This window comes from Phasianus colchicus, chromosome 9, assembly GCF_987193195.1.
Source record: "Phasianus colchicus chromosome 9, bPhaCol1.hap1.1, whole genome shotgun sequence".
Classification (NCBI taxonomy): Eukaryota; Metazoa; Chordata; class Aves; order Galliformes; family Phasianidae; genus Phasianus; species Phasianus colchicus.
Window position 1 is genome coordinate 9,804,374 of NC_143444.1, and position 27,028 is coordinate 9,831,401.

A 27,028-nucleotide genomic window follows, 5' to 3' on the forward strand; every position below is an offset into this window, starting at 1 on the left:
AGGTTACTTATTTAGCAATTTAGGTAAACAGACCATTATGAAAAGTCACTGGGGAATAAGTCTTTATGATTTCATTTCTTGATCGCTTCCTGTCTAACTAAACAAACATGAACTCAAGTGACACAGATTCCATTGCTTTTGTGTGCAGAATACTTGAACCATTTCTGTCATAATTCTATGAATAATTTAATCATCTTTTTCCTGTCAGGGACAACATCTATTAACAGAAAACTGGTGGGAAGCACAGCATCTCTCAAAGGTTGTCAATTCAAGGAATAATCAGTTTTGCAGAGAGAAAAGATTAGGGTACATCACTCTGAAAAGAGAACAGCAGCATCTTATAATGTGACTAAAATCTGTAGTTAAAAGTCCTTGGCAAGGCTTCAGTCTCAACCTCTAGAGCAGAACTCAATACAAGCATGAGGGGTGAAGGACATCTGTGATACCAGCAAACAATCCTATGAGAGATTCTCAGCCTGAGGCCAAGCACAGCAGCTTTGAGAGGAAGCTACGGGAACAAAGATCTGGCTTCTAAGCATCAAGAGTGAACCAACAACACCCGGAGACAGAGTGCTTGCTGAGCAGTAACCTTCAGAAAAGTCAGCTGTTCACCAGTGTATTGTTTTAGATTTCACTTGATGAGTGACAAGGAATTCTGCCTCTTACTCTGAAAGACGGAAATGGCATCTTTTGTTCGCTTGACCCCAAGGCAGAGGATGTTGAAGACTATATTTACTTAACCCCAAGACATGGGAACTTATAGCACATCATCACTTCCCAAAGAGATTTTGTTTTTATCTTCCTTCTCAGCCTGGGTGGCTTCTGTTTGCTTTACAGACTTCTCAGAGTTTGCTACCAGCATTGGACATCTGCTGCATGCAAATACTCATGCTGCTTGATGGCAAAATCCCTCCAGTTTTGATCAAAAAGCCTAACCATTAGATTTGCTATTGATCATTTGAATTGAAATGTGTATTATTTCAGAGCATGAAGAGACTTATGAAGTCTGTTACATTGGCAGGATGAGAATTGCCACAAAGGAAGGCTGAGGAAGTGGCTGCGATCAGAAGATGCTCAACACAACAGAGCACATGGACTTTGCAAAACTCTCCATCCCACTCAGTACTTTTTTTCTGCTAAGAGCCTCTTTGGGTGCTGTGTTTCATCACAAAAAGCAACTCTTAAGAGAAGTCTATCCAGGTACACGTTAATTATAGAGGGCAAGCACACAAGTATCTCAAAGGCAGACTGAAAACAAGACCCACTGTGTGTGACGTTAGACTACGGACCTATCCAGAACATTTTTAGAAAATTCAAAACTCTGTCACAGCTGTCAGGTCTCAGAAAACAAGGTGAGGAACTTCAGACTTAGCTGCTGACTGGATGTGCACTTGCTTATTGCTATGCAACTGAAATCCCTGCTGTTCGGCATCCTTACTGTCTACGTTCTCCTTGCAGCAGCTCTCTCTGGGATCAGTGGCAGCTCAGAACTCAGTAACCTTTTCCAGTGATTTATTCCACATACTGGCAGATGAACTGATCTGCATGAATCAGCTTTCCCGTAAACAGCCTCTGGTCCTGACTTACACATTTACATACTATGAGCAAAGGAAAGGGGAGAGATTAAAGCACAAGGAAATTAGTTTGGCATACAGGATGCCTGGGGGTTCCAAGAGGATGTACAGCACTTCAGCTCCATATCAGCAAGAATGTCAAATCATGTCTATCTGAAGACTGCACATTAGTCCTTATGAAATACATAGGAAATCTGAAGCTTAGTACCCAGCTGGTTGGTTTCCACATGGGCAAGGGCCTGGTACTGGCACTAATGCCACTGCATTTGTAACTGGCACAAAGGCCAAGGACTCTATAACGATACTTCTTGCAAGACATGGAGCACTGGCACTTTCCTAAGGAGAAATGCAGTAAAGAGAGTATCTTCTTTGGCTAAACTTTGCATGCTATCTCCTACAACAGAGGCTGTACATATGTTCTCACTTTTGTACACTGCACAGAGAGGACTACTGGTGGTGTGTGCTGCACTGCAGAGCTGCAGACATCCCACAGAGACTAAAGGTCCCTGCTTGGGGTAGGAAGAGTGGCTTAGCTGTGCTGTACTCTATAGATTATTTTGATCCAAAGATTGCTGTTATAACCTGCTGCATTTTTTACAGCAGTTAAGTAAATACAGGGCTAATGGCAGATGTTTTCATTTAAAATGAAATGAAAGGCACCGCCTATATGTCAATTTGAAATTCTGGTGTAATGAGCCAACAAGACTCCGAGTTAAAAAAAAAGCAAATTTAGAACCAAATCTACTAGAGACTTAACTGGTCTCAAGCGCATAGTTAGATTTCTAAAATAATAGTTGCAATCCAGCATAACAAACATGACTTGCTTAAAAACAAAAGCTTAAGTTTAACTGTAAATTGCCGTTGGCTTTCATTCCCATGAGAAAGTGCGAGATATTTCTTGGAATAACTTCTCAGCACAGGCATACCAGTGGTGTCCCCAGAACCATGTACAGCAGGACCAGGACTATGCAAGTCTGCTTTTTTTCCCCTCCAGGCTTACCAGCCATGGAATTTCTATGTCCCAGTAGACAGATCAATCGAGTGCTAGCTGAGTCCACAAATGCTGGGGCTTTGTAGTTGGGTAGAGGCAGGTTAAGATGTGGACACAGTTGGCTGCAGGAGCCTAAGGGAGAGTGGTACTGAGTGACAGCAGCCAAGAGGGGAGTGGGACCAGGGTGAGAGGCAGTGAGGTTGTCTGAGGATGCTGAAATGGAGGAGCTGATGGCATGTACTGGCTGCAAACTGCAGGAGTGGCCCAGTGAGGTTGGAAAGGGGGCTGGAACAGGGTGGGGAGAAAGAAACTGGTAAGAGGGGTGGGATTAACACATACCAACATTGATTTTTGTTTTGCTTAAAAATGGGGTTTTTTGAACACCTTAATACTTAAACGGAGTTCACACAATTTCAGGCACCTGCACAGAAGTCCTCAGTGGAGACTTTGCCAGCTGTCCTCATGCATGAGGCAATCTGGGCTGAACAAGAGATGGAGCACATAGGAGAGGCATAAAAGGTAATGGCCATTTTTACTCTTTTAACACACAATTATTGAATAGCTTTTATTAACTTCTTGTCTCTAAGAGGAATATCTTATTGTTCTTGCTTTGTACAGTATTCTCTTAAATACTCCAGCTTAAACTTCCATCGTATTGAACACACACACACTCCTATTACAAAGGTTTCTGTTGATACTTGCCATTAGCTGAAAAGCACTGTGCTGCCAGGTTTGTATCTCGTTTTCCCTCCAAGAAGAATTCTGAAATGTTTTTCAGACTGTAAAGTAGCCTCTGTTTGTACAATGGTGAAAAGGGCCAGACAAACCTTGCAGAACTGTGTCACTAACCTTCATGCACAGACACAGAAGACAGTGACTGACAACTCATGTTATTTCCCAACCTCTGTCCATACTTGCTCTCTCTTCCTGCTGCTGTCAATGGGAACTGCTCAAACCAGCCATGGGAAGAGTCTGTAGGAGAGTTCAGAGGGCACTCCAGCATTCAAAGCATAATCAGAAAAGGATGACAGTCCTGCTGGTAAGAGACTGCCTGAGTAATCCAAAATCTTCTTTTTGAATGAACTGTAAGCTGTTTCGTATTTGAAAAGAGCAATGGGTAAACTCTGGTACAAAGATAAAATGAAGATCCTGTAGAAGAAAACAAGTGAAGAAGTTCTGAAAAAGTTTCAAAGCAGAGGCCATTCCACTTGCACTCTCCTCACCTCCACTGCCAGGGCTGTGGCAGAGAAAAGGAACAGCAAGTAAGCGCAAGTGGAAAAGGCTCCCCTTCTCTCACAAAGACCTGGCTGAGTCATGAGAAAAGGCAGGAGGGGACAAGTTCTTCCACTGAAAGTATTGCCAGATCCTCCCAGAGAGACCCAGCCTCTTCCAGCAGCCACTTCTCTGCTTCACTTCTCTCTGTGGATGAAGAGCTAAGGTGGGCTTAAGGTGGGCTTTCTCCCAGCAAACAGCTGGGAGAAAAGCTTTGTTGTCAGCAAACTTCCAGATGCTTGTTTAGGATGTATGAGTCCTCACAGAGGCAGGATAGGGAGGAGGAGCAATGTTCTCAAAGCAGAGAAATGGTTCTTCTCCAAGCACAACTTCTTAGCTAACAGCCTCCTATTAGTAATCTACTAATGAACAAACTAAAAATGAAGCCGAGTTTCCTACCTGTTATGTATCTTGGAATTTCTGCCTAGCACCTGATTGAGTGCCACAGAGGAAGAAGTGTTTGATGGCATTGTTTACTTTGCCACTATCCTTGTGTCTGCTCCATTTCAACATCCCTGACCAAATCCCTGGATATTTTTTATTTCCTGGATTATACTGATGTTCTGAAGAAAAATCCCAAAGAACTCCAGTAACTACAATTTCACAATGTTTCATTAATGATGAAGGATAAGATTCATCACTGGGTTCTGATGTGTATTTTCCAAATCATATTTACTCCAGTAACTGGAAAGATACTTAAGACTCAATAACATTTAAGAATAAATAGGCTGTAAGTTAGAAATAAGAGCTTGTTCTCCAAGTGATAAAGTGCCTATTTGCTAATTCAGCTCAGCCAAGAAAGGATTTTTGTAAGGGACATGAAAAGGGAGTTTCTGACTGACAAATGCCAAAAATAATTCTGACACATCTCACAAAAATTCCCCTCAGATAATTGGTTGTATACCATCACACTCGACTTACCATAGTGCTTAGGAAAGTGCAATTATTAAAATGTTGGAAGCTTGAACGGATTGTTTGTTTGTTTATGGAAATTCACATCATCAGACAATGTTTTCAGCACGCCTGAATTCACAAAAACATTTGGGTTTGTGATTCACTTGTACTGTAAAACACGTAAGCTTTAAGAAGGCATTACAGCGTATAGATATTCAGTAAGCAAAGTCTGCGCTGTCGCAGGGTTCACAATGTGTTTGATGGCTGTGACAGTGACAGTTTCCCAAACATGCCTTAACCTTGTGGCATCTGAATTAATGATATGTTTATTCAGTTCATGTCCTATCTCTCATGTGGGACTAAAATGGAGATCAAGAACATTTCCTTTCACTAACAAGCCCGTGCCCTTAGTGAAAAGCTGCTTTCTCTGCTGTCCTGCAGCCCTTGAAGATGATTGTTATTAATACTGACGGTGCAGTGCTGAGAGGTCCCTCTCACACTGGGCGTTGTATAACACAGTGGCAAACAGCTGAGAAGCTGATGGAAGGCAGTCAGCATCCCAACAAATCAGAAAGACCAAGGAATTTGCCCTGCTAGGCAGCCCAAATGGGACGGCAAGGACAGTCTCCACACTCAATCTTTGTACATGTGTTAACGCTATACATGTGATGGAAAATACAGCAATAATAGTGGAGTAGAAAAGTCTTTGGCTGCAGCAAATGAGGACAAGCCCAAATGCAGCAGCTGTGGTGCAGAAATGAATGAAAAGAGCTGCTTATCTTTGGAAGGCTTCAGATGGGATCTCCAGAGAAAAACCCCCACCTCCACTGACAACCCTTAAATGAGGTCTGGAAAGGGGTGCATCCTGGCTCCACCCCTTCCATCACTCAGGTTCACTGCATACACCTGAGCTCCCCTGGGTTGGCTCTGCCTTCCCACCAGGTGCTCAATCACTGCTTCAGGCTGTCACTTAGCATTTCCACTATAAGCATGCCACATCAGAGAAGCTAGATCGCACTCTGACAACTCTGATCAGCTATGTATAAACCACCATGACTGGATGGCATTGCCATCGAGTCCTGAGGGAGCTACAGAGGGAGACTGCAGACTGCTGGCCAAGGCAGTCAGAGGTGTCTGACAGGCACGGATAAGATGCCAGCACCCCAGCTCCAGGGGGCACCCTGGCAACCACAGCTTAGAGATGACCAATCTCACTTCTTTTTCAAAGCTGTAATAACCAACACGTGGTCCAAGATTGGTTTCCATACACAAGTCAGACGCATCTCTTTGAAATTATTCTCATAACAATCTATCTTTCATGTTTTGCACTTACCATTGATGTTTACAGCTGGCAACACTATAGACATCTTTGGCCTTCTAGTCTTGTTATGTGTGGTGGCTGGCAGTAACAGGTGGTCCTGAAAAACAGGGGAAAAGATCTGTTAAATCCACCCTAGAAGCATAGAGCTGGGAAAATTCCTTTCCATTCTGTGTTACAGGCATTCCACGTAAAACTATTTACGACAGCTTAGCAATTTCAAGTTGTAGAGGGAGTCTTCCAAAAGTCACAACAGCTGCTCATGCTATGTAACCAAGAAGAAATCCCTATCTCATGCAGCACAATATGAAAAAGCCTTGATCATGTGGAAGGAGATGGAAACTGCTATTAGGCTCTCGTTCAACAGAGTACTTATGTATATGATTAAAGTAATTGAGCTTGACTTCAATGATATTTAAACATGTGGTTAAGGGCTTTGCTGAACTGGAGCCTTTACTGGCAGTGCTGTCTGCTTTCTATATAAATACCTTCTTGCTCTATCTATGTCAACTCATGCCACGTGCCTCTTGCAGTAGGGCCGTATCAGTGAGGGCTTCGACGGGGAGCAAACTATGAGCTCTGCTGACAAAAACTTACTGAGGAAGTCTGATGGCAAAGCTGTGCTTAGCAATTTATTTCACAGTGAGGTGGCTGGGTGCTGCTGTAGAACAGAAGCGTTCAAACAACCCTTGGCTGTAGTAGGAGAAGCTGCATCTACAGAAGCTCCAGATGCAGACCTGGGAAAAATGCAGCCTTTCTTTTTTTTTTTTTTTTAATTTTATTTTTCCTAACTGTAGCTGGATTCAAACTGCTCAGGCTGATGTCTGGAAAAATCTGGTTCACTGCTTATCGTTCAGACTGTGTTGTTGTGCTATGCTGACCTAGACCACAGAAAGACAATGAAGAACATGGAAAACTTCCCAAGCTTTTCAAAGATCAGCTCCTCTGCCTGCAGGTTGCTTCACCATAACACCTCAATATGCAGTGGGTGCTGTGAGGGAAGCATATTTTCCCTCACTTAGTAATTAAGAGCAAAGGATCATGTTTATAGAGTTCACAAATGCAGTGTAAATTCCTAACTTAAGCTCTAAGTGAAAAAAAATCCTGCCGATCACTAAGCATCTTTTCCAGCCCCCCCCCCCCCAAATTAATTCAAAGCTTTATTTTCCCAGTCCATGCATTTACTGCCCTCTCAATGCCAATGATCCCACATTCAGACTGTGTCACTGGGAAGAACCAAACCAACAGGTGCCATCATGTCCAACATATGCCGACCAACTCCTTAAAAAGTTTTTGCAACCTCCCTAAACTCACACCCAACAACTGCCTTTTATTTTTCAGGATCCAGCCATGTATCTCACATGGGCAAATAGCAGCAGGAAGTTTGATCCTTTTTTCTCGTTTCATGCTTTTCCATTTGCAAAACCCCCATGGTATCTTTATGAGACTAGCACTCAGAAATGTCAATGCAGCTCTTGGGCTACCTGGTTAAGGCTGAGAACAGCCACACAAACACCTCACATCTCTGGACAAGGTTTTGGCACTCTGAATTATATTTCCTTCAGGTCACAGTTGTTAACTTCTTACTTTCAGGATAAGGGCATTTTTCCCATTGTTTCCAATGCTTTTGAGAGCCCACAACAGTACTACCTAGCAAAGAACAACTGCTTTCTCAGATTACCTGTGAATTATTAAAACTAACTACTATTTTTTGCTAGCACACATCTCAAAATTGGTAAATTACCTAACACTGGTTTGTTTCTAATGGCACCTTTACTTACTGTATGCATCAAATGTATTCAGAACAATCACAAGAGCTTTATAATTAGAGTAACCTCTACAGAAATTGACAGCAATGTCAGGACAGACCATCCTATCCAATTACCTTTTTGGCTGATTTTTGAAAGGTCAGCGTGAAGCGGCAGACAGAAAGCAAAGGTAGAGAAATTGAGAGGATGCAGCATCCAGGCTGGTCAGAGGTCTGGAGCCCAGGGCACAAACTTACATGGAAAGGAGGAGGGAGTGGGGCTTTGATACCTCTCGTCTGTGCACTCTAATTAGCAAATCCCCCAAGCAACCACAGGGTCTGAAGGAAGTTGCGTAGGGAATCATCTTCAGTGAAACTGCTCTGCTAGCCAAGATGTTAAAATTAACTTCCCCTTAACTTCCAGAATCTGAAACGCCTCCTAAAACTGCACAGGAAAGCAGTACATCCAAGCAGCAATTCACCTGCTGCTCCTCCGTTTTCCTGGTGCAGATGGAACAGCGTGGGAAGGACTGCTGCTCCCACAGCAGATAGTGAGACACTGAAGTCATTTCCACTCATGCTTGTGCATCCAAGCACTCACTGGAGTTGTGGCACAACTCTTCTGGAGAAGATACACACAACAGGCAGTCAGCTGTAAGCCCCAAGTGCTGGCAGGAGCCAACGTGCAAGAGGAGCAGACTGTCTGGGACCTGGATACAGCTCATCTTCGCTACAAAGGACTGTTATGAGTTACTGTTTAACCTGGAGTTAAAGAAATGTATCCATCTCCTTGTCATCTTTAATTTGCAGGAAAGTCCCTCTGATACTTGGTCCTAACTTGCATCAATGATGCAAAGTGTCATAAATATTTTGACAAGTTTGGCTACCTGCAGCATTCTCAGCAGCCTAGAAAGCTTCAAACAGTCCTGAAGTTTTTTTCAAAGTAATACTTAATTATTTGTATGGAACACAAAGGAGTGTAATATTAGTGATCAGGAAGAATTTAAACATTTATGAACACAATGTGAATGCATTACTAATGTGTAAAACATTTTGTCCTTTCCTGTCTTGTTCAGAAGCATGCTGAATTGCAGCCCTGAGGGGAATGTGACGGCATTATTCATCCCTAATTTTAAACACTAGACAAAAATATCTAAAATTAACATACCGTTTGTGATATTAATACATGGCATAAAACTGAAAATGAATAAAAGCAAATCCTACAAGTCAGCATCTGGCCCACGAGCATGAACGTCAACCAGAGGCAAAATAAATCACAACTATTACCCAACAACAGATGGCTCTGGCTTGGGCCAAGATTTGCACTTAGATGGGATGACAATTTAAATAGACGATGCAGACCTGAAAGTGCTGGCATAATGACTGGAAAAACATCGGCCTGGAAAGACAATATTTCAAACGAGTCCCAAGCTTCAGCATTCTCATTTTGCTTTTGATCATCTCTACAGTTTGGTGTTATTGAAGCCAGCTGAGATGGACAGATAGATAAATATAGATATGGATACTAAAAATCCAGCCACAAATGTATTACTTTTTTTATTAAGTTGGGATACAGAAACACATTTGTTCTTGGGGATAAAATCTGAAGTTATTTGTTAAACATCTGATAACGATCACAATTATTAATCCTAGCCACCACAAAACATTCAGGGCACTATATAATTAGGATAAATCAACTGCAGTTAATTATAAAAGTTAAATTAAAGCTTTTAGAAATTAGGTACTGCTATAGGATGAATGTTCTCACTGAATGTTTGCACTTCAGTCTTTGCTGATCTGCTCCTGGACTCAGCAGCACGTGGAACCACAACAGAGATTTCAAGGCTTCTTCCATAAGATCAGTGTCAAGGCTCTAACAGGGATTAAGGGTTGGAGACTCTGTATCTGCAACCCACACAGTCAGATGGCAATGGAAACCCTATTCCACTGTGCTAGAATATTCCAAGGCTGGATGTTCCAACAGCTTCAGCCTGAGTCATATGATATGTGGCTTGTTTCTCAAAGCACCTACCACCTAGATGCATGACAACATGCAGGCAATCTAAGCTTTCAATAAAAAGAGACCTTTTCTAACTCTCCTAGAACAGAGTAAACATCACTGCATATCATTTTCATTAGATGCAGAAAAAAGATGCTGCTCCAAAGTTTTTTTTTTTTTTTTTTTCTTCTTTTTCCTAGCTGGCACTTGGCTTTCAAATGGTAAGAACTGGCAGTTCTGCCAGTTTGGGATTTGCAGCACGTGGTCCCTCAGCAACACTGCACCCAGGAACAACCTCTTCCCTTGAGATCAGTGTGCCACATAGCTATGGACACCAATGGAGCTTCTCCACTCCACAGTGTGGCTACAATGTAGGAAAACAGTATCAGTGCCATGGGAAATGTTTAGAGGAGAGGTACATACATTTGCAGAATATCCAAGTGACATGGGACACAAAGGAACAGATTCCCAAACCCCAGGCTCAACAGGAGCTGTCTTTTCTCCTACCCCGATGTTGCGTTTCTCTCAGATTGACTTCTCAAGATTTTTCTTACCTTCTTAACTGATCTGCTTAGGAATGGATAAGTATTATTCAAAAGCCTGAACGAACATGACTTGATCCAAGTGTGCTTTGTTACAGTGTGGAAGCTGCAGGCCCTATCGCTTCATCTCCTATCATGAAGGCTTTGCCAAGATGTTCGGATGAGCCCAGCCCTCCATCAGAGACTCATCTCTGACAAACTAAGGACAATGTTTTCAAAAACAAGGGACATTTGTTACTTTATGGGAATAAAAGCTCCACAGAGACTGGATTAAAATACCAAAGGAAAATCTTAGAGTGCAGTCATCTGCCCCAGTGAGGAGATTTAATCTTTACCATTGCCTTGGAACCAAGCGATATGCTAGAACATTGCAGCTAACAAAGACACAGGCAAAGCAAAGAGGGCAAGCAGAGCCAGGCACCTCAGCATGCCAGCTCTATCCAGGCAGCTTTAGAAATTTTCTTGTAATAAACAAACACTGTAGCTGGGCATTTTTTCATCTGTTTATGACTAACAGGTCTCCTGGGGAATCATGCCTTGACCTCTTCCAGCTCAAATCTTCACAACTGTGATTCTTGGAGCCTGTTACAACTTCTGCCCATGACGGCTGAGGAGCTTCCCACATCCAGCTCTCATGCTGGCACCTCCCCAAAGCTGCTGCAGGCACTGTTTTTATTTAACTGTGCTACCTCAGTTGTCTCCAGCAAGTCCTGACAGCCAAAAACTTACCTATCAACTACCCAACCATGCCTAACAACCTCAGGATGAAGGAGATACAAAGCAAGTGTTTATTTGATCACAAAAGTTGTGCACAAAATCTACGCACCATCTTTTAAACTTAGTTTTTCTGAACATCTGCAGGAATCTTAGATCAATGAGAAGAGACTGGAACTTCTTTAGAGCTATGCTTTTGGCCTGTGAAACTGAAGTGTGTTTCCAGAGGCCCAAAAAGTTGCATCAACTCCAGAGGCTGCCCTGGGAAAGCCATTGAGGAGATAGGCTTTTTAAAACCCAGAGCTGACAGGAGTGCTGCTGGGAGGCCCAACGAGCCAGCTTTTCTTTCTTCTACCACAGAGTTCACACCTTCTGATAATTTCAGAGTAACTGCTTTGGGCTGCCTGACTGCTGCCAGAGACATGACATTTCCATTCTGATCTCCTAAGCAGGCCAAGGAACCTGAGCTGCATTATGGCCTTTGGATGGAACCTGGTTCTCAATACAGTGGCACCTGAACCTCAGCTGCTCTTCAACACACCGTTTGGGCACAAAAGGAAGCTATTCCCCAGGGAAAAGATCTTACTGCAGCATACCCACAGCCTAAGGGCTTATTCTCATTTTCAACAGCAGTTCCTAACACTGCCAAGCACACAACAAGGACCACGGTGTAAATGAGAATCACGTCTTGGCATATCTGTTTCTGGTTTCCTCTGTCAGCACGAAGAGTAACTGCAAAGGACGTGTATGGAAGTTTACAAATTTGAACAGGAAACGGCTGTATAATGTCACTATTGTTGGGTTGGGTGATGGCAACCAGATGGTGTCCTGAGGATGGATTCACCAATGGCCATTTGAAAACGCCACCGGTTCTGCAATACTGCATGTGCTACCAGAGGACGTGGAACAGGGCAGTCGTTGTAGAACGGAGGGTGTTTCCAAAGCTATTTCTGTCCTTCCAGTGCAGTGCGACCTTGCATCAGAAAAGTAAGGGGATGGGTTTAAGAGAAGGGAATAAAAGAGGAAAACTGTTCAAAGCTCTATATAAACTGTGATTCTCAGCCGCAGCATTTACCCACTATATCACAAACTGTAGAAGCTGCACTGTTTTCAGAGTTGGAGTATCACTTACCATTGTTATTATTTCAACACTAGGCTTTATAAGCCCAAGTGCATTCACCCACCCCATCAAGGATCCTCACAGCAAATTCCTGACAAGCAAAGATGTGAATGGAAGTGAGCAGAAGATGGGCCAACTACCGCAAGGAAGCTGCAGGAAATCTGCACTAAGAATTCACAAGGTCTGAGCCTCTTTGCACAATCTCTTGACAATTCATCTTGAAAGGCCACTTTCAGAGCAGTAGCTCTGAAGTTTTCGGTTTAACTACAACAATTTAGCTTAACTTGAACAAGTGTCAGTTCAGTACATACTAAACTTGATATTGGCTACACATATTATCTCAGTTTGATTTCGCTGCACATTAAAGAAGAGTTTGTAACTGAGAATTCAGCCCCTACCTCCCAACCACAAAATTCTATTACTCTTCTCTAAGTTTTAAAGCTATTTTGAGACTGGGGAGAAGGGAAACTGTCCCATAACAGGAAAGCTCTCAGAAGGAGCGAGAATAGAACTGCTTTCTCTGCTTTTATTTTGGCCAGAAGTGTTCCTATTCACACCAACGCTGTTCCAAACCCGGTGTTTCTATGCACAGGTGGTTTTTACAGCCTATACATCGCACAAAGCAATGAAGTGATGAGATATGCTTTTTATTTAAGTGTTTTACCAGAAATAACTCAATCCCACAGTCCATAAAAAGTCCTGTAGTGTAAGATTACACTTTTTCTGACATTCCCAGTCTAACTTTTATAAATAACACCTAACTGTGCTCCTTCTGGACACTATTGCTGTGGAAGATAGAACGGCCATCCAGCTCAGCTCCCACATGAGAAACTCCTTAACGGAGAGGTCCTCACTGCCTTTTATTATCAACTGTGCTACTGCAGATGTGATATGGGCATGGGCTGCAAAACTAAACCAACTGGAAAGTATCTCAGTGTGATCCAGAGCCTTGTGAAAATCCCAGAGACCCTGAGAGGAATGGAAAATTCACCCCATCACAAGGCTCTTTTTTGAGGAGTTTCTTCCGATCTCTTCCAACAGCAGCACTGCTGCAGGTCGATGAAGGGCAGTGCTAAGCACGTCTAAAGGAGAACCAGTGGCCAAGGACCTCTTCTGGATTAAGAACTAAAACAATTATTGAGACTAATGAGGATATGGAAACCTACTGTGAGTCCTCTACGAAGACAGCAAACATCACTAGTTTGGGAACTACTACTTTATTTTGTCCATTTTCCTGTTGCATTAAATTTATGCTATGTTACCTTAAAGACAATACGAAGTCTAAAAAGCAGATGTCAAATTAATGTGACCTAATTTATTGTCGTAATTTATGATCTCGTTATTCACTTTCCAAGGCCAAATAGGAGGAGCTATAGAGCCTTAAGATAATACCAAAATATGGTGGTAATTCTCAGTATTTATTACTCAACGGAATCTATCTCACAGCCTCTGAGAAAAAGCTCCTGTCTCTCTTCAGGAATCAGAATCCAGAAGCCAGGCCAGCTGACCTTATGTCCTACTGAAACGTCTATCTTAATCCTGTTAACAAAGTGACACCAGCTGCCAAATGACCTCAGTCCTCCCATCCCTCTGCAAAGCTCTCTTACTGTAATTACCTCAGGCAAACCTGCCTCGATCCTAGCTGAGCTTTTTGAATCTCACTTCTGACTTGCAACACATCCTAAATAAAAGCCACTAGATACAAACAGCATTCTTTCATAAATAGGAAATACTATGGGAAACACAGTTAGAAGAACCTTGTGTGTACATAAAGTAATCAGGCACACAAATACACAGTAATGCCAGTCATATGGTAATGAAGGAGAAGGAGGTGCTGGCACTTCATTTGGACTCTATTTCTACCGTGAATGTAGTCTTAAGGTTTGTCTCCCCCTCCCTCCCCCCCAAAAAAGATGCATAGGAGACTCCTGAAAAACTAAACCCTCTGTGAACAAGGAGGACACAGGACAGACTGGACAGAAATGCAGCCAATTACACTTCTCTGCAGAACTCCTTTGCAAGACCCAAAAGTAAAGAACAATGCATGCATTTGCTATGATGTAATTTTGGTTTGGCAGCTGATTAAAAAAAAATTCCTAAACACAAAGTAAGAGGATGTGAAGAACAGAATTCTATGTTCAAGTAAACTGTTTTGGTTAAAATCATATAGGAAGATTTTTAAGGAATTAAATTGCTTTGATAATTTGTGTGTTATTTGTAAAAACTGAGCTTCAAGATAAACTGGAAAGGATATGTGTATATGAAGACAAAGAAAATACCCCAGATTATATTGGTCGAACAGTTCTTCCTGTTATGTTTGATAAGCATCAGATTTTCTTCTTAAGGCTCTCTCACAAACTAGCACCTTAATAACATATTTTTTTTTTCCCTCTAAGTTATTAAAAATGACATTTCTCTGCTATTTTGTGTCCTTCTCATTGGCTGTATAAGCAGAAAAATGTAGTTCATCCTTAACTTCCAGGTGAATCTGTCAATTATTTTGGAGATTGTACAAGTTGTAAGACCCAAAAAGAATTAACTGCTTTATTACTACTACCAATAAAACATATTCCCCTCCTTTTCTAATTCACTGCAGCAGAGCTATGCTTTTGCATAACATCTGCAGGCTATTAGTTTTGCAACTGCAATCTGTAATTGCAAAAACATGTAATTTAGGTAGGGCGTGTGAATAGGGTCCAGGAAAACCAAAGAGGATATAATCCAGATTCTTTGCTTCTCTAACAAAATGTTAACCCAAAGTTTCTATATTTGTTTGCAAGACCTCAGGTCTTCTACTAAAGGCAAATTCTGGATTCCCAGAATTACAGCCCAACTGGAGACCGAGCCTCAAGTGATACAAACTGGAGTGGGCAGTGTTACTACCAACAAACACCTTATTTCCGCTGTTCTGCTTTTGCAGCTCTGCCACATAAAGCAGAGAGCCAACCAAGGCTCACAAACAGTGTGGGTTTTATGGACATGCTCCTTGGATCCAGCATCATGAGATGGTCTAGACTGTAAAAAAAAAAAACAACAACACAATAACTTATTTCTCTCTAGACCAGAAACAAAATTTGGATGAGTGAAAGGAAATTTATGTGAGGCTTTCTCCAAACGCTGGATCAACATGACACTGGGACTCAAAATCCATTTGCTAGTGTAGCTGCACTCTGCTTTCTCATTTTTATGAGTAAAAAAGACAATAAAACACTAGAAAACACTTTGTCCGGAGATGTGGTGAGATCTCTATCCTTAGAGGTCTTTGGAGCCCATTAGATATGTCACAGCCAACTTCACTCATGTTGGTGACAGCCTTTCTTCATGCAGGAATTTCCTTGGAAAGCAGAAATCACATGCTTTCTTACACAGCAGATGTGCCCACACATACCGGTACTCAGGAAAGTAAGTGAACTTTAAATAATAACTTTTAGTTTTCCCAACCAAGAACAAGTGGCCAGTTGTGTTACAACCTTAACCTTTTTTAAATGAAGACAATTCATTTGATTATGTTGTGTTCTATCCTAGAACATGTGACACAAAATCTACCCCTGGTTTGAAATTACTCTCTCCTTCCATCCCGTATGAACAGCAACAGCTTTTCTAAAAAGCATGTTACTCAGTCCATCATATTCCACAAAGGGATTATACACTTCTTCAGCTCAAATACTGAATGTCAGCATATGTGTTATTGAGCTGAAAACTTAGCATGGGATTTACCTTCCATGTTTTTGTTTCTTCCAAGAGTATGTCTTTCACAGTCAGGTAATGGATTCTCATATGATTTGAGGAGATAAAATAACATTTGGCCAACAGCATCTTAAATCTCAGCCACTGATGATGCACGTGGAGGAGGAAAGAAGAACTGAGAACAACAATGAATAGCAAGAATAAGGAATGGCTTTCAAGACTAATGAGAAGACAGAATGAAGTAACCAAATTTAACTTTAGGTCAAAATCATTATTAAATAGATGCAACTAAAGTTGCCTAAAAGCATCCCAGTTCTACAAATTAAACTTCTGCTCTGTGAAGGTTCCAGCCAACAGCAAAAACTCAGATCTCGTTAACACAGCGTGCCCCTCTCTGTTCTCCCTGTAGGAAAGGCACACTTGGCTACTGTTTGCCTGTGACTGTCCAGCAGCGGACAGTGGCATGCTGATTCTAACCTATCATCAGGAAGATGCTGCTTCTGAGAGACCAACATATCTACAGGAAATTAGCAGCAACAAAGCAGATGGGCTACACAGACATATATCAGAGGGACTGAAAATTCCCTTTCTGGAAAGATCAACTCTCATTGTTAACTCTCTGCAGATCTCCTCCTGATCACAATCCTTCTATTCTGAGGTACTTCCTAACCTCTGAAGTATAATTCTTGTTCACTGAGATGGAGGTAGCATCTCCCAGCAGCAACAAGAAATGAGGATTATATCACAGGTAGGAAGATGTGATACATCTTCAGTCATGTGCGCATATGTGATATATTTACGTAGATCTATTTCTATAGATCTCCCACTCCTTCCACCTTCTGGCACAGCTGAATAAAAGCGTGCCTTTAAATAACTCCCAACAATGGGGACACCGCTTTCAAAACCACAAAAATAGACAGTGGAAAAGATACAGGAGGAAACACAGCTAGATAACGAGGAAACAAACGCTCCTCCCAGCGAGCAGCAAGGCTGCATTTTTCCTTGAATCCCCTAGATTTACCCAGAGCTCTGCAATGACTTCAGCTCAGACTTGGGTGGGTCTCTGTACGTCTTGGCAGCGGGGACAGGCGAAGCTCCTACGCCGTGATGGCTGGACGGTGGTCTGGCACAGGGGCCAGGGCTGGTGCTCCAATTTCAAGCTGCCTTTTGTTTTTCTTAAAATGTCAGTTCAGAGACAAGGAGGTTTTAATATCAAGATGCATCGGGCTGAATTGAAATTTGATGGCAGTGTTTTAAACTGTGCAATGTGGATCGCATTACCAATGCTTGTTGGAAAGATGTTTCTCATTCTGCAGATCCCAGGACATCTGTATGGCTGAGGATTCATCAACTATTCATAGTTTCTTCTAATTAAAGAGGTATTCACTATAATATTGTCAAAGAAGCTGTCACCTCTGTTACTAATTACTTCAGTTTAATCAAGAGTGTGAAGATGAAGTTTCTTTTCATTTTTTTTGGCTGTTAGTTTGCTCGACCTACATTTACCCCAGCCCGACGAGCTTCCTCCTCCTCAAGTCTGTAGCTGAATTTCACTTTTAAATCTCACTTCTGAGTCCAGAGTTGTTGCCAAATGCCTGCTCTGTTTGAATTTCTAGTGTTGCTGAGGAAGACGTAAATCAGTTCTAGAAACAGATTTCATTTTATAAGGGGAAAAATGTCTGTAAACATTAGCTTTCTTTTCCCCCCAAAACAAAACCTGACACCAAAACAAGAAAATAATCCAATGGAAAGGAGCCCTTACAGGCATAAATAAGTTACATAATTAACTCACACTTGGTGGCAAGAAGGATCTGGATGCCTGACATTGGGCATTCTTCCTTAATCACCCTCAATCTACCTACAGACACCCCTGATTAATGCACTTCAGAGCACAGCCAACAGAGAGCTGAGCAGCCCAGCCTCTCATGGGCACCAGAAGAGGAAGGCTTACTTCTTCCTTCCTCAGCCCTCATGCCTTCCCTCTGCCAGCCTCTGGCAGCTGTCAAACAACTGCAAGTCCCCTGTCTTCCATAAATAGCAGAAAAGCAGCTCAGCTTCTCCATGAGCTATTTTTCTGAGAACATTAAATGGCTCAGAGAAGGATGCACAGCAGCACGCACAACTACGGAAACAGCATTCTCTCTTCTGGCAGTGACACACGTTCTCACTGGTATTACTGGAAGCAGCTCACCTAGCCAGGGAAGGAAAGGCATCCTCAACTTTTGAGCAGCAGTGGGAATTCATACAAGCCTCATACGGCACTGTGGGGGCCAAAACTTTCACACCCAAGACAGCTGTTATGTAAAAAGCTCTCTCCTGTGACAACAATTTACTTGGATTGTGTGACTGATAAAAGGATAAGCAGGGGCTGATCCGGGGGGTGTAAAGTGGTGCAGGAATGTTGCACTCCTTGCACATCTCGTGACAGTGCTTGTGACCAAGTGCCTGTCTGCTGCAGCAACTGGCTGAGCCACATCATGGGCATCAGATTAAAGAGAGTGAAAGGTCAGCTTTTGGAAGATAAATATGTAGGGAGATAGTTCTTTGCACGCTACTCAAAAGACATCAAGCTATAGCAGACTGGGCCTGACGTCTCCGGGGTACTGCTCTTCCTGGAGAGCAATATGTTTGCTTCTATCAGTACTTGCCAACTCTTAACCACATTTAAAACATAATGGCTCAAGCAAATAGGAGCCTTTCATCTCCCCACTTAGGGCGAGATTAATTTTTTCCAGCTTTAGCTGCCTGACAGAGCTGTCTAGGCTCCCTTTAGAACCTGGAGGAGAGAGCCACCCCCAGAAGGAAATTCAGTCCACGTAGCAGTAGGTGTTTGGGATAGGTGGGAGAAACTGGGAGGGGCTTTTCCTTCAGGTCAAAGAAAGGCTCTACTGAAATTCGGATCACAGAATGAAGATTCAAGAAATGATGGCTGAATCAGTAGGTACATCTGTGAACTCCTAGGCACTGTGTTGATGAGTGCTCTGGCAAAACAACTGATCTGACTATGTGGGTAACGTTAATTGCATAGGCATGTCTAAAGCTACAGACCTCTGAACCATGCTCCTGTGTGAATCCCATCCTCTTTTTCTCGTTTTTACTACTAGAGTAGTTTTAACTCTACACAAAAAGACCGAGCATCATGGACTCACCACAGCGCCTGCAAAGTATCAGAGGACTACCGAGCACCTTGAAGGCATTACATTCCAATCCTCTCCTCAAGCACAGCTGGAGACCCATTCAGCTTGTCATGAACCGATTTAATACACACAGTCTCTATTCTATCACCCCAACTCACCAATGAAAATACCAGACAGCACAGGACACGAAGAAGTTTGAAGAGCCTTACGCAATAAATACTTCGAGTTTCACATAACACAACCGAACCAATGCTGCATGTAGATTTTGTTAATTTGACAGCTCAGTGTGTTTTCAACCACATCACCATGTCCTCCCCCCGTTCAGGATACCACCAGCACTGCTGCCAGAAGTTAATTCAAGATATATCATCTACTCAGCTTTTTCCTGATCCACACCACCAGCTGTAGGAGAAAACAGGAAAAGCGTGGAGAACATGAAGTATCTTAAATGTGACTGGCATCATCTGACGTACACCCCAGGAGGCTACTGAGTTTCCTGGTGATTCTAGAGCTTCTGGAGGTTCTAAGTTGCCTTTGGCTGAGTTTCACAACCCATACCCACACAATTTCTATCAGTGATAAATGTTTCACATTTAACTAAACAGGCCTTCAATGCAAGGGGATAGAGAGAACAGTAAAAGCTTCATGCTGCTTCATTCTGGTGGACACACACACTTTTGCTTACATTCCTCCTTGCCCTTTGAACCACTCCTGGCTCTGCAGAGCTACCCCTGAACCTGCACAAAGGCAGTGTGAACTTCAGGCAGTCCCTGAGCTGCAGATCATTTCCCTCCACTTCTATGATCACACAGAAATGTGTTTACAAGCATACCTACAGTGCACACAGCCCTAGAAAAACTACACATGCCACTGCCGGGAGGGAAATACAGACAAGGAACACGTTAACTTACTGTCAGTGGGTCGAATTCAATAGTGTGATTTCATACAACATAAAGTAGATGCATCAAGGCTTTGGTACTATGCTTTCAAACAGAGCAAGTGTAAAAGCAAGTAAAGGTGATTTCTAACAAAATCAGACAAAAGTTGAAGTGCCACAGCTAAGATTCAGAGTTGTTTTTTCTTCTGGTTCTTTTTTTTTTTTCATTCCTTTTAACCCAGATCCATCTCATTCTTGGGTTCCTATTTCCTCAGAGAATTAAGTTAGTTACAGGACCTTTTATAAGCCAACAAGCAAGTTTTTATATCAACTACTTAGACCTGGAGAGACTTGTAAGTCATAATGGCTGTTGGTTTTGAGCTGTGTGAAGAGGTCCTGAATTTGCAGGAGGATGATGGACAATTGTATGGGAACTGCTGAGTCACAGCCTGAACCTCTGATTAATCACCTGAGGCTCAGCCCTGGGAGCACAGGTGAAAGCAATTCACCTGTGCTGCAGGAAGGGGTGGAGCCTGGCTCCACCGCTCCTAGACCCATTTAAGAGCTGACTACCAGTAGGGAAGGATCTCTCTCTCTTTGGAAGATCCACTCCACTGGAGCATCCTGAGTGAGCCCATGACACTGGTAAGCATCCTATTTATTCTCTTTGTCTCGCTGTACCTAACTCTCTTGCTTATTTCATTATTATAACATCTTAATATTATTTGATTATGTAATATTCCTTTATATAATTCTCATTGATTATACAACAGTAATGGTTATTATACCCACCCAGGCAAAGGAACAAGGCTGCTGGAAGGAGTCAAATGCTGATTATTTGACAACATATGGGATATCAGACCGTTCTTTGTGAAAAAGTCTACATGTTAACTTTTCTGCTTTCATTTCCTGCTTTCAGACCTGCACATGCAAGATAACAAGAAAGAATTACATATACTTTTTACATGTTTGTTTTAACCTCTTAACAAATGACATGCTGTAGGTAACTCCTGTCCTGGACTGTCACAACAAACAGACACAAACCAACATGACACTTATACAGATGTACCCTGTCACAAGGCTGCCAGAGACTTCCTAACTGAGCTAATGCTCCATTTTCAGCACCTGCAGTATTACCTCTGTGTTCTGCCTGAATGCAAATGGTTCCTTTCTGCATCTGCAAATATAATTCTTTACGATTTTTTTTTTACTATTATTCTCCTAGAGCCGCAATTAACTACCTTAGGATTTTACACAAAGTAGAGTGTTACATCTGCCCAGTTTTTCCACAAACATCACCACCTTTATGTTCCTTTTCATTTTTTATCCACATTTCTCTATGTTGGCTTGGGAATTGAGGAAAATTCTTACCTACACTGTATGCAGCACCTTGGTTGCCTGCTGGAGAGTTACAGCTGGTAAGCACATACCAAACACATGGTTTAGCAAAAGCAAAGAGAAGCCCATGATGTATTTTCCTAATGTTAAGGAGCCACCCTTCTAGAGATGTTGGCCCCAGACTGCCAGAGACAGTGAAATGGCTCTTTTCCAGCCCTGTTTTCAGCAATCACCTGCCCAGGGATTAGCTCCTGATCGAACTCCAGGTTCAAGCACTCAGGACTGTTCTTAGAAAGGAGGAGAGCTACGCACGGATTCCCTGGCAAGTTCAAACAGTGCCTCCCAAATGCTAACAAGTGACTCAGCCCAGGAAACTCAGCACTGGCCAAGGCTTCAGGGAAGGAACCATCAATGAGGCACAGCTTGGGAATGTCCATTTCTAGAGCCTCACAGGAGAGTACTGTTTAATATGCAGAAGCCTGGCTGGACTTGAGAAGATGGACAGTGCACCTTCCTTGGCAGCTTTTGGTCTGCGTACAGCTTGAGGTCTTTTTCAGTTTTATCAGACGCCTCTCTCTGATAACTGACGCTCCTGACTTTACTGTGGATAGTGGAGCTTTGTTCAGCAGAGCTTTGCTAGGCAAACTCCCATGTGATTTAACATGAGCCATTTTCACCCAGGGCTCTCATGGTGCAGACACTGAGTTGCTTGTGTGCCCCTCTTACTATGAAGATAGAACGTATCCATTCAGGATTCTCCGACAAAACTTCTAGCTACATGGATACACTTCTGGAACAGGCCTATCCTGATGCTTGGATAAAAACAAGTGAAGGAAAAAAAAAAGACTGCATTCAGAGAATAGGGCCAACTGCTTTCTAGGACTCTCAGAAAGGAGACTGAGGTGCCAAAGAGTTCTCTAATCCCTTTTCTTATCCCTTTATGAGAACAAAGCAGACTTTTGCAGCCTGTCTTTCCATCCCAGTAGGTAGACTACAAGCAACCAAGAGCCTCAGAAGCACAGAACAACTTCTACATTTCAGTCTCAGTTTTAAAGACAGTTACTAAGTTTTAAAACAGTTTAAAAATAAAAATGTACTGCTCATTTTTATCATGCCTCCTACCCTAGGAGTAACTGATTTAAAAATAAAACCTGGAAGGCTCAAGAGTTCCGTTTGGTCCAGTGGGAGCTGGTGATAATCTGTGCACACTCATAATAGCACCTGGGCTCTTAATTCAGAAAATAAGCTTTGTGTGTTGTCCAGCTAAAAATCTGGCAAAAGGATTAACTCCAACTGGAAGCAAATAACTCCATCTGACCAGAATTAACTCTAAATGTGTTTGTAAGACTTTAAATAATGATCTCAGATGTAAGACTATAATCATGATTAACATTTGCTAGAAGGAGGATTTGTGTTGTGTACACATACACTGCTTAGGGAAACCAAGAACACCTGAATGATGCACACTGTATTTTCATAAAGACTCCATGTAGGGCTGCCAGACAAGAAGTGAAAACAACCAGAAAAAAAAATTAAGTACTCTGAAGCTGTGAAAGCATGAAGTTGAAATAAGAAAATAAGGAGGTGTATTTCAAGGTGCTCTCTGCATATACCGTCAATGAAGTTGTGTGAAAAATCATGAAGGTCATTTTTTCATCCAAGAACTCATTCCTACCATACACTAAGTTAAAGCCTTACTGGTTACTGCAGCTACGGAGTTGAAGGTACTATTTATGTCTTCATGTAGATAGGACTCAGCCAGCATCAATTCTATAATTAAGTACTGCTACAGATCATAACAAGAGTCTATCATTCCCTTCTGGGAACTGCTCTGAATAATCCCAGCTGAATTTGTTTCAAAGAACACAGTGCTACCATTGAAGAAAAAAAGCATTACTATCTGGCGTTATTAAAATATTACTAAATTTGGTTTCTTTCCTGAAGAGAGACTGCTTCAGAGCTGCATTTCCATTGCGTGCTGTACTTCGAAGCCCTTCACTTGTCTGTAGACAATCTCACTTTCCTGCAGACTTTATTGTAGGCAAGTGCCTGTTCTCCACTCCTCCTAAGTGAGACACTGCTGTCACGTTCCTGCACTGAGACAATTCCCACTTCATAACCACTCTTCCTCCCATACTTCCCAGTTCTATTTCTCTATTCTATCTCCACATCTATTTCACAAGCAGTGGGTATTTTACAGGGGCTTTCCAAAACCAACAATCTTCCTCTATTTCTTGCCCACAACTCTTTGTCTGTCAAGCATACAGCAGATTTTGAATGAATGTATGCTATTACTGGTCACATCTGTCTGCAACCAGTTTGGGTTTTGGAGATGATTTCTGCAGTACGTTCTATTTTCACTGTAATTATCTACAGTGTATGTTGTCCTTCCAAACACTAGTTTAAAAATAACAAAGTATTAGTTAGGCCCAGGACATATAAGGCTGAAAGAAGTTCAGTGACAGCACTAATATGTTTCATGAAGTTCCAGCAACCGTACCGAAGACAAACGACTCGAGACTATGCACACAAAAGTCAAGAGTGCCTCTTGGTCCACGCCAGACATATTCAAGTGACTCTCTGTCTGTGCTTACACATATGTCCTCAACACCACATTTATTCTCAATTTTATTTGGAGGACAGCAGGATTCAAAGGGACTCCGAGGAGATAAAAATCAGAGTGACGAAGGCTTTGCATCCAAAACGTCTTGGAGAGCTAACAACACAACAGGCACTTCCAAATGAAACAAAACCACACTTGATGCGACAGGCATTACCTCCCTCCTCGGGAACGCTTTTGCATTCTTGTTCTGGTCCTCCTAACCACTGTTTGCATCGGGCTGAGCCAAACAGCTGCTGCCCGGAAGAGGCTACAGTGCAGCTGGTACTTGCTGGCTGCTCCTCTTTGCTGTCTGCTCCGTAAATCCAAGGTGCCTCACTGCCTGGCTCCTGCTCTTCTGTCTGCTTCAGCCGACTTTCCTGGATGCCAGCCCTACAAAGCATGGCTCTTGTTTCTGTACCATTGAGAGCATGCTCTCAAGGCAGGACAAAACTTCCAGACACTGCAGAGTAACAGCAGGGAGAAATAAGGAACCACTGGAGGCTCTGTTGGAAAACCCCATAACGCTCTGAAAGAAATGCTTTCTAAGAAATCACTGGTCTTTATCAACAAACATAGAAGAAATGCCATTCTGAGCTGTTACTTAAAACTTGGAGTTGCTTTCTTAAGTGTGCATTTCCATAATCCCAGGATTAAAGTAGGGCCATTTGTACACTATACACTACCATTAATTTCAGATTATTACATTTCATTCTGAAGACTTTTAGATTGAGCAACAGTCCTAAGCTGCTATGAAAAGCAACATTTCCCAGCTGAGTACTCAGAAGACCACAGAGAACCCTCTTCTTCCCATCACATTTTGCAGTCAGCTCTCCCTTACACCATGCCTACCAGAAATATTCCATGCTAGGGAGGATGACAGCAAGAAAGGCCAGAAGCAAAGTTCATTTTGCATTTTCAGACAGATACCAGAGCTTTGGGAGGAGAACATGAGGGAGAACATTCTATCTGACACGGAGAGAATGCACAGTTTAGCCAAGAGAACTGGTAGCAAATCATGTAGCAGGCAGGATTCATTTTCATTAGTGATATTTAAATGGAAACAGGAGGTTTTCATAAAAGATTTTCAAATTTGAAAGTCAACTGCAGCTCTAATTTGACAGTGGCTTGCTCGTGAGACTCAGGGCATGATGAAGCACAACCACGCACACTGCTTTCCTTCTCATATTTTTTCCAGAGGCAAGGGTCAGCTCCACAGAGAAGACAGGCTAAAGGGTGACCTTTGTTTTGAAAGTGCCTAACAGTTTTATTATGGATACTATGTCCTTAGCTTCAGGTCTTTCAGTGCATATAATTCACTCTGTCCATACGCTATACAGGACAAGATCTTAAATTCTTATGGTAAAGCCATTTCCCTCTCAATAGCTTAGGTTAGGTTTCATGGGATACATGGGAGCTTTTAAAATCTTTCAAAAACCTGCATTTTAACTTGCAAGCAGCTGCAAACTCACAAGACGCAAATATACAAATAAAATGCTTTGTCTTCAGAAGCAGCAATGCTCAAAAGTCTCATCCTTGCATTTTATCTGAATGGGAGACCAAATGATACAACTTTATCACAGAAATCCCCAAACAAAGTCCAGAGAAGAAAACTACAAGTTCAGTGGCAAAACACGCATTGATAAATGTAACAAAATAGGAGAAAAATATGCTAGAACTAAACTAGATATGAAACATCATCTGAAGCTAACTTGCTACAATTCATCTTTGCCTGCAGGACACATGTGGCATCAAATCTGCCGAGAACTGGAACCTGTCTTGCTTACATTCCCTGAATAAGTTCAAACTATTTCCAAAACTATGTTTGTAGCACAGCAAAGTACTGCCACAAGCATTTCTGCCAAGCAACATCATGCAGCAGCAATGCTTTGGTCCTTCACAGCAGCCACCTGATGAGAGAACAGAGAACTGGTAAGAAGAGCAAGGTCAGATGACACCTGAAAGGACTGCCATTGCTTTGCTTTTCTGTCACACCTGTTTTAACACTGGGGACATCACTGCTACTACCTGAGCTTCATCTGCTTTTCTAAGAAGCGGATACAATACAGAACTGCTCTGAGACCATGGCTGCTATGTATGTGTCTCTTAGCCACTGGAAATGCAGGGTCTCCTCTTCTTTTCAACACACTATAATCTTTAGCTGCCTGTAAATAACGTACCACCCAAAATACAATTAACATGACACAAGCTTCTTACTAACAAAAGCAGAACACAAATTAGGTATTTTATTTCTAACACACTGTGTGTGTGAGAAAGATACTGACAAAGAAAGAAAAAAACCTCTCATTTCAATTTGGTTTAATCACTTCTGTAAAAGCTTGTTTGCAGAACTTGAGAAATCCTTAAATGTCCATTTCAGATGTTGACTTTTAAGAGCAGAAATTCACATCTTCAAATAAAATATTTATCTGAAGCTCTATGGTTTATGTACCATAGAACTGAAGCAGATCTGCAAAGTGAAATTCTGGATCTATTCAAGTTGGTAATGGCTTTGCCATTGATTTCCATAGGGCCAGCATTACCCCTGTTCTAACATGTAATAATCAGAATTAAATTTTAATATCCATTTTTTACTGCAATATACTGCAAGATATTGTATGTGCACTGCCATTAAATGTAGTTGGCAAGCTTTAATACTAGGAGACATCTGCACTTTGAAATAAATAGGGAAATTACTGAGAGGGAATGTTAGTGGCCTTTTAAATTCCCCAAACAGATTAGACTTTAAGCCACGATTCCATTAATATCAGTAATTACACGCTTATGCTACAAATGCCATTGTCCTTAATAAGCCTATAATGATGTCAGCCAAGTATCTCTGACAGCCTCCCATGAGAGTGAAATCTAGTGCTTAGCCATGGGAGCTGGGGGATTCTGCCTCTAACCACACAAGAGAAGTGGGGGGATTTGGAGCACCATTTACAGTTCAAAGTAAATTGGAAGGGCTGTTTTCCCCTGTGATCTACTTAATTGCCTTTCAAATTGTTAGCTATTCATGTTTTAAAAAGCAGCTAAGGTTAGCCAGGAAACACAAAATTTTCCTCAGAAGAATCCTATGCTTTTTTCTTACCTTTTGTGCTCAACCAGCAGGAATGTTCACTCTCTCTGAGCATGATAGTACCAAAACCTCCTACTGCTTTCACAGCTATCTTTGTGCAGTTATCTGTGACTCACTTGGAGCCAACACCAGCAGAAATT

The 27,028-nt window shown here is 42.0% G+C and overlaps 1 protein-coding gene and 1 long non-coding RNA gene across 3 annotated transcripts in view; one reads left to right on the forward strand and one right to left on the reverse strand.

Moving 5' to 3' along the window:
* ATF6 (activating transcription factor 6) overlaps positions 1 to 27,028 on the reverse strand; it is a 73,585-nt gene that overhangs the window by 9,986 nt on the left and 36,571 nt on the right. For both annotated transcript variants that reach the window (XM_031595780.2, XM_031595779.2), the window contains exon 15: positions 6,065 to 6,149. In XM_031595780.2, coding sequence (XP_031451640.2) covers positions 6,065 to 6,149 — 85 coding nt within the window. The remainder of the gene's footprint in view (positions 1 to 6,064; positions 6,150 to 27,028) is intronic.
* On the forward strand, positions 1,532 to 26,894 carry LOC116230535 (uncharacterized). Its single transcript, XR_004167256.2, has 3 exons — positions 1,532 to 3,084; positions 8,221 to 20,517; positions 20,669 to 26,894. It is a non-coding gene; the product is annotated as an uncharacterized LOC116230535 (long non-coding RNA).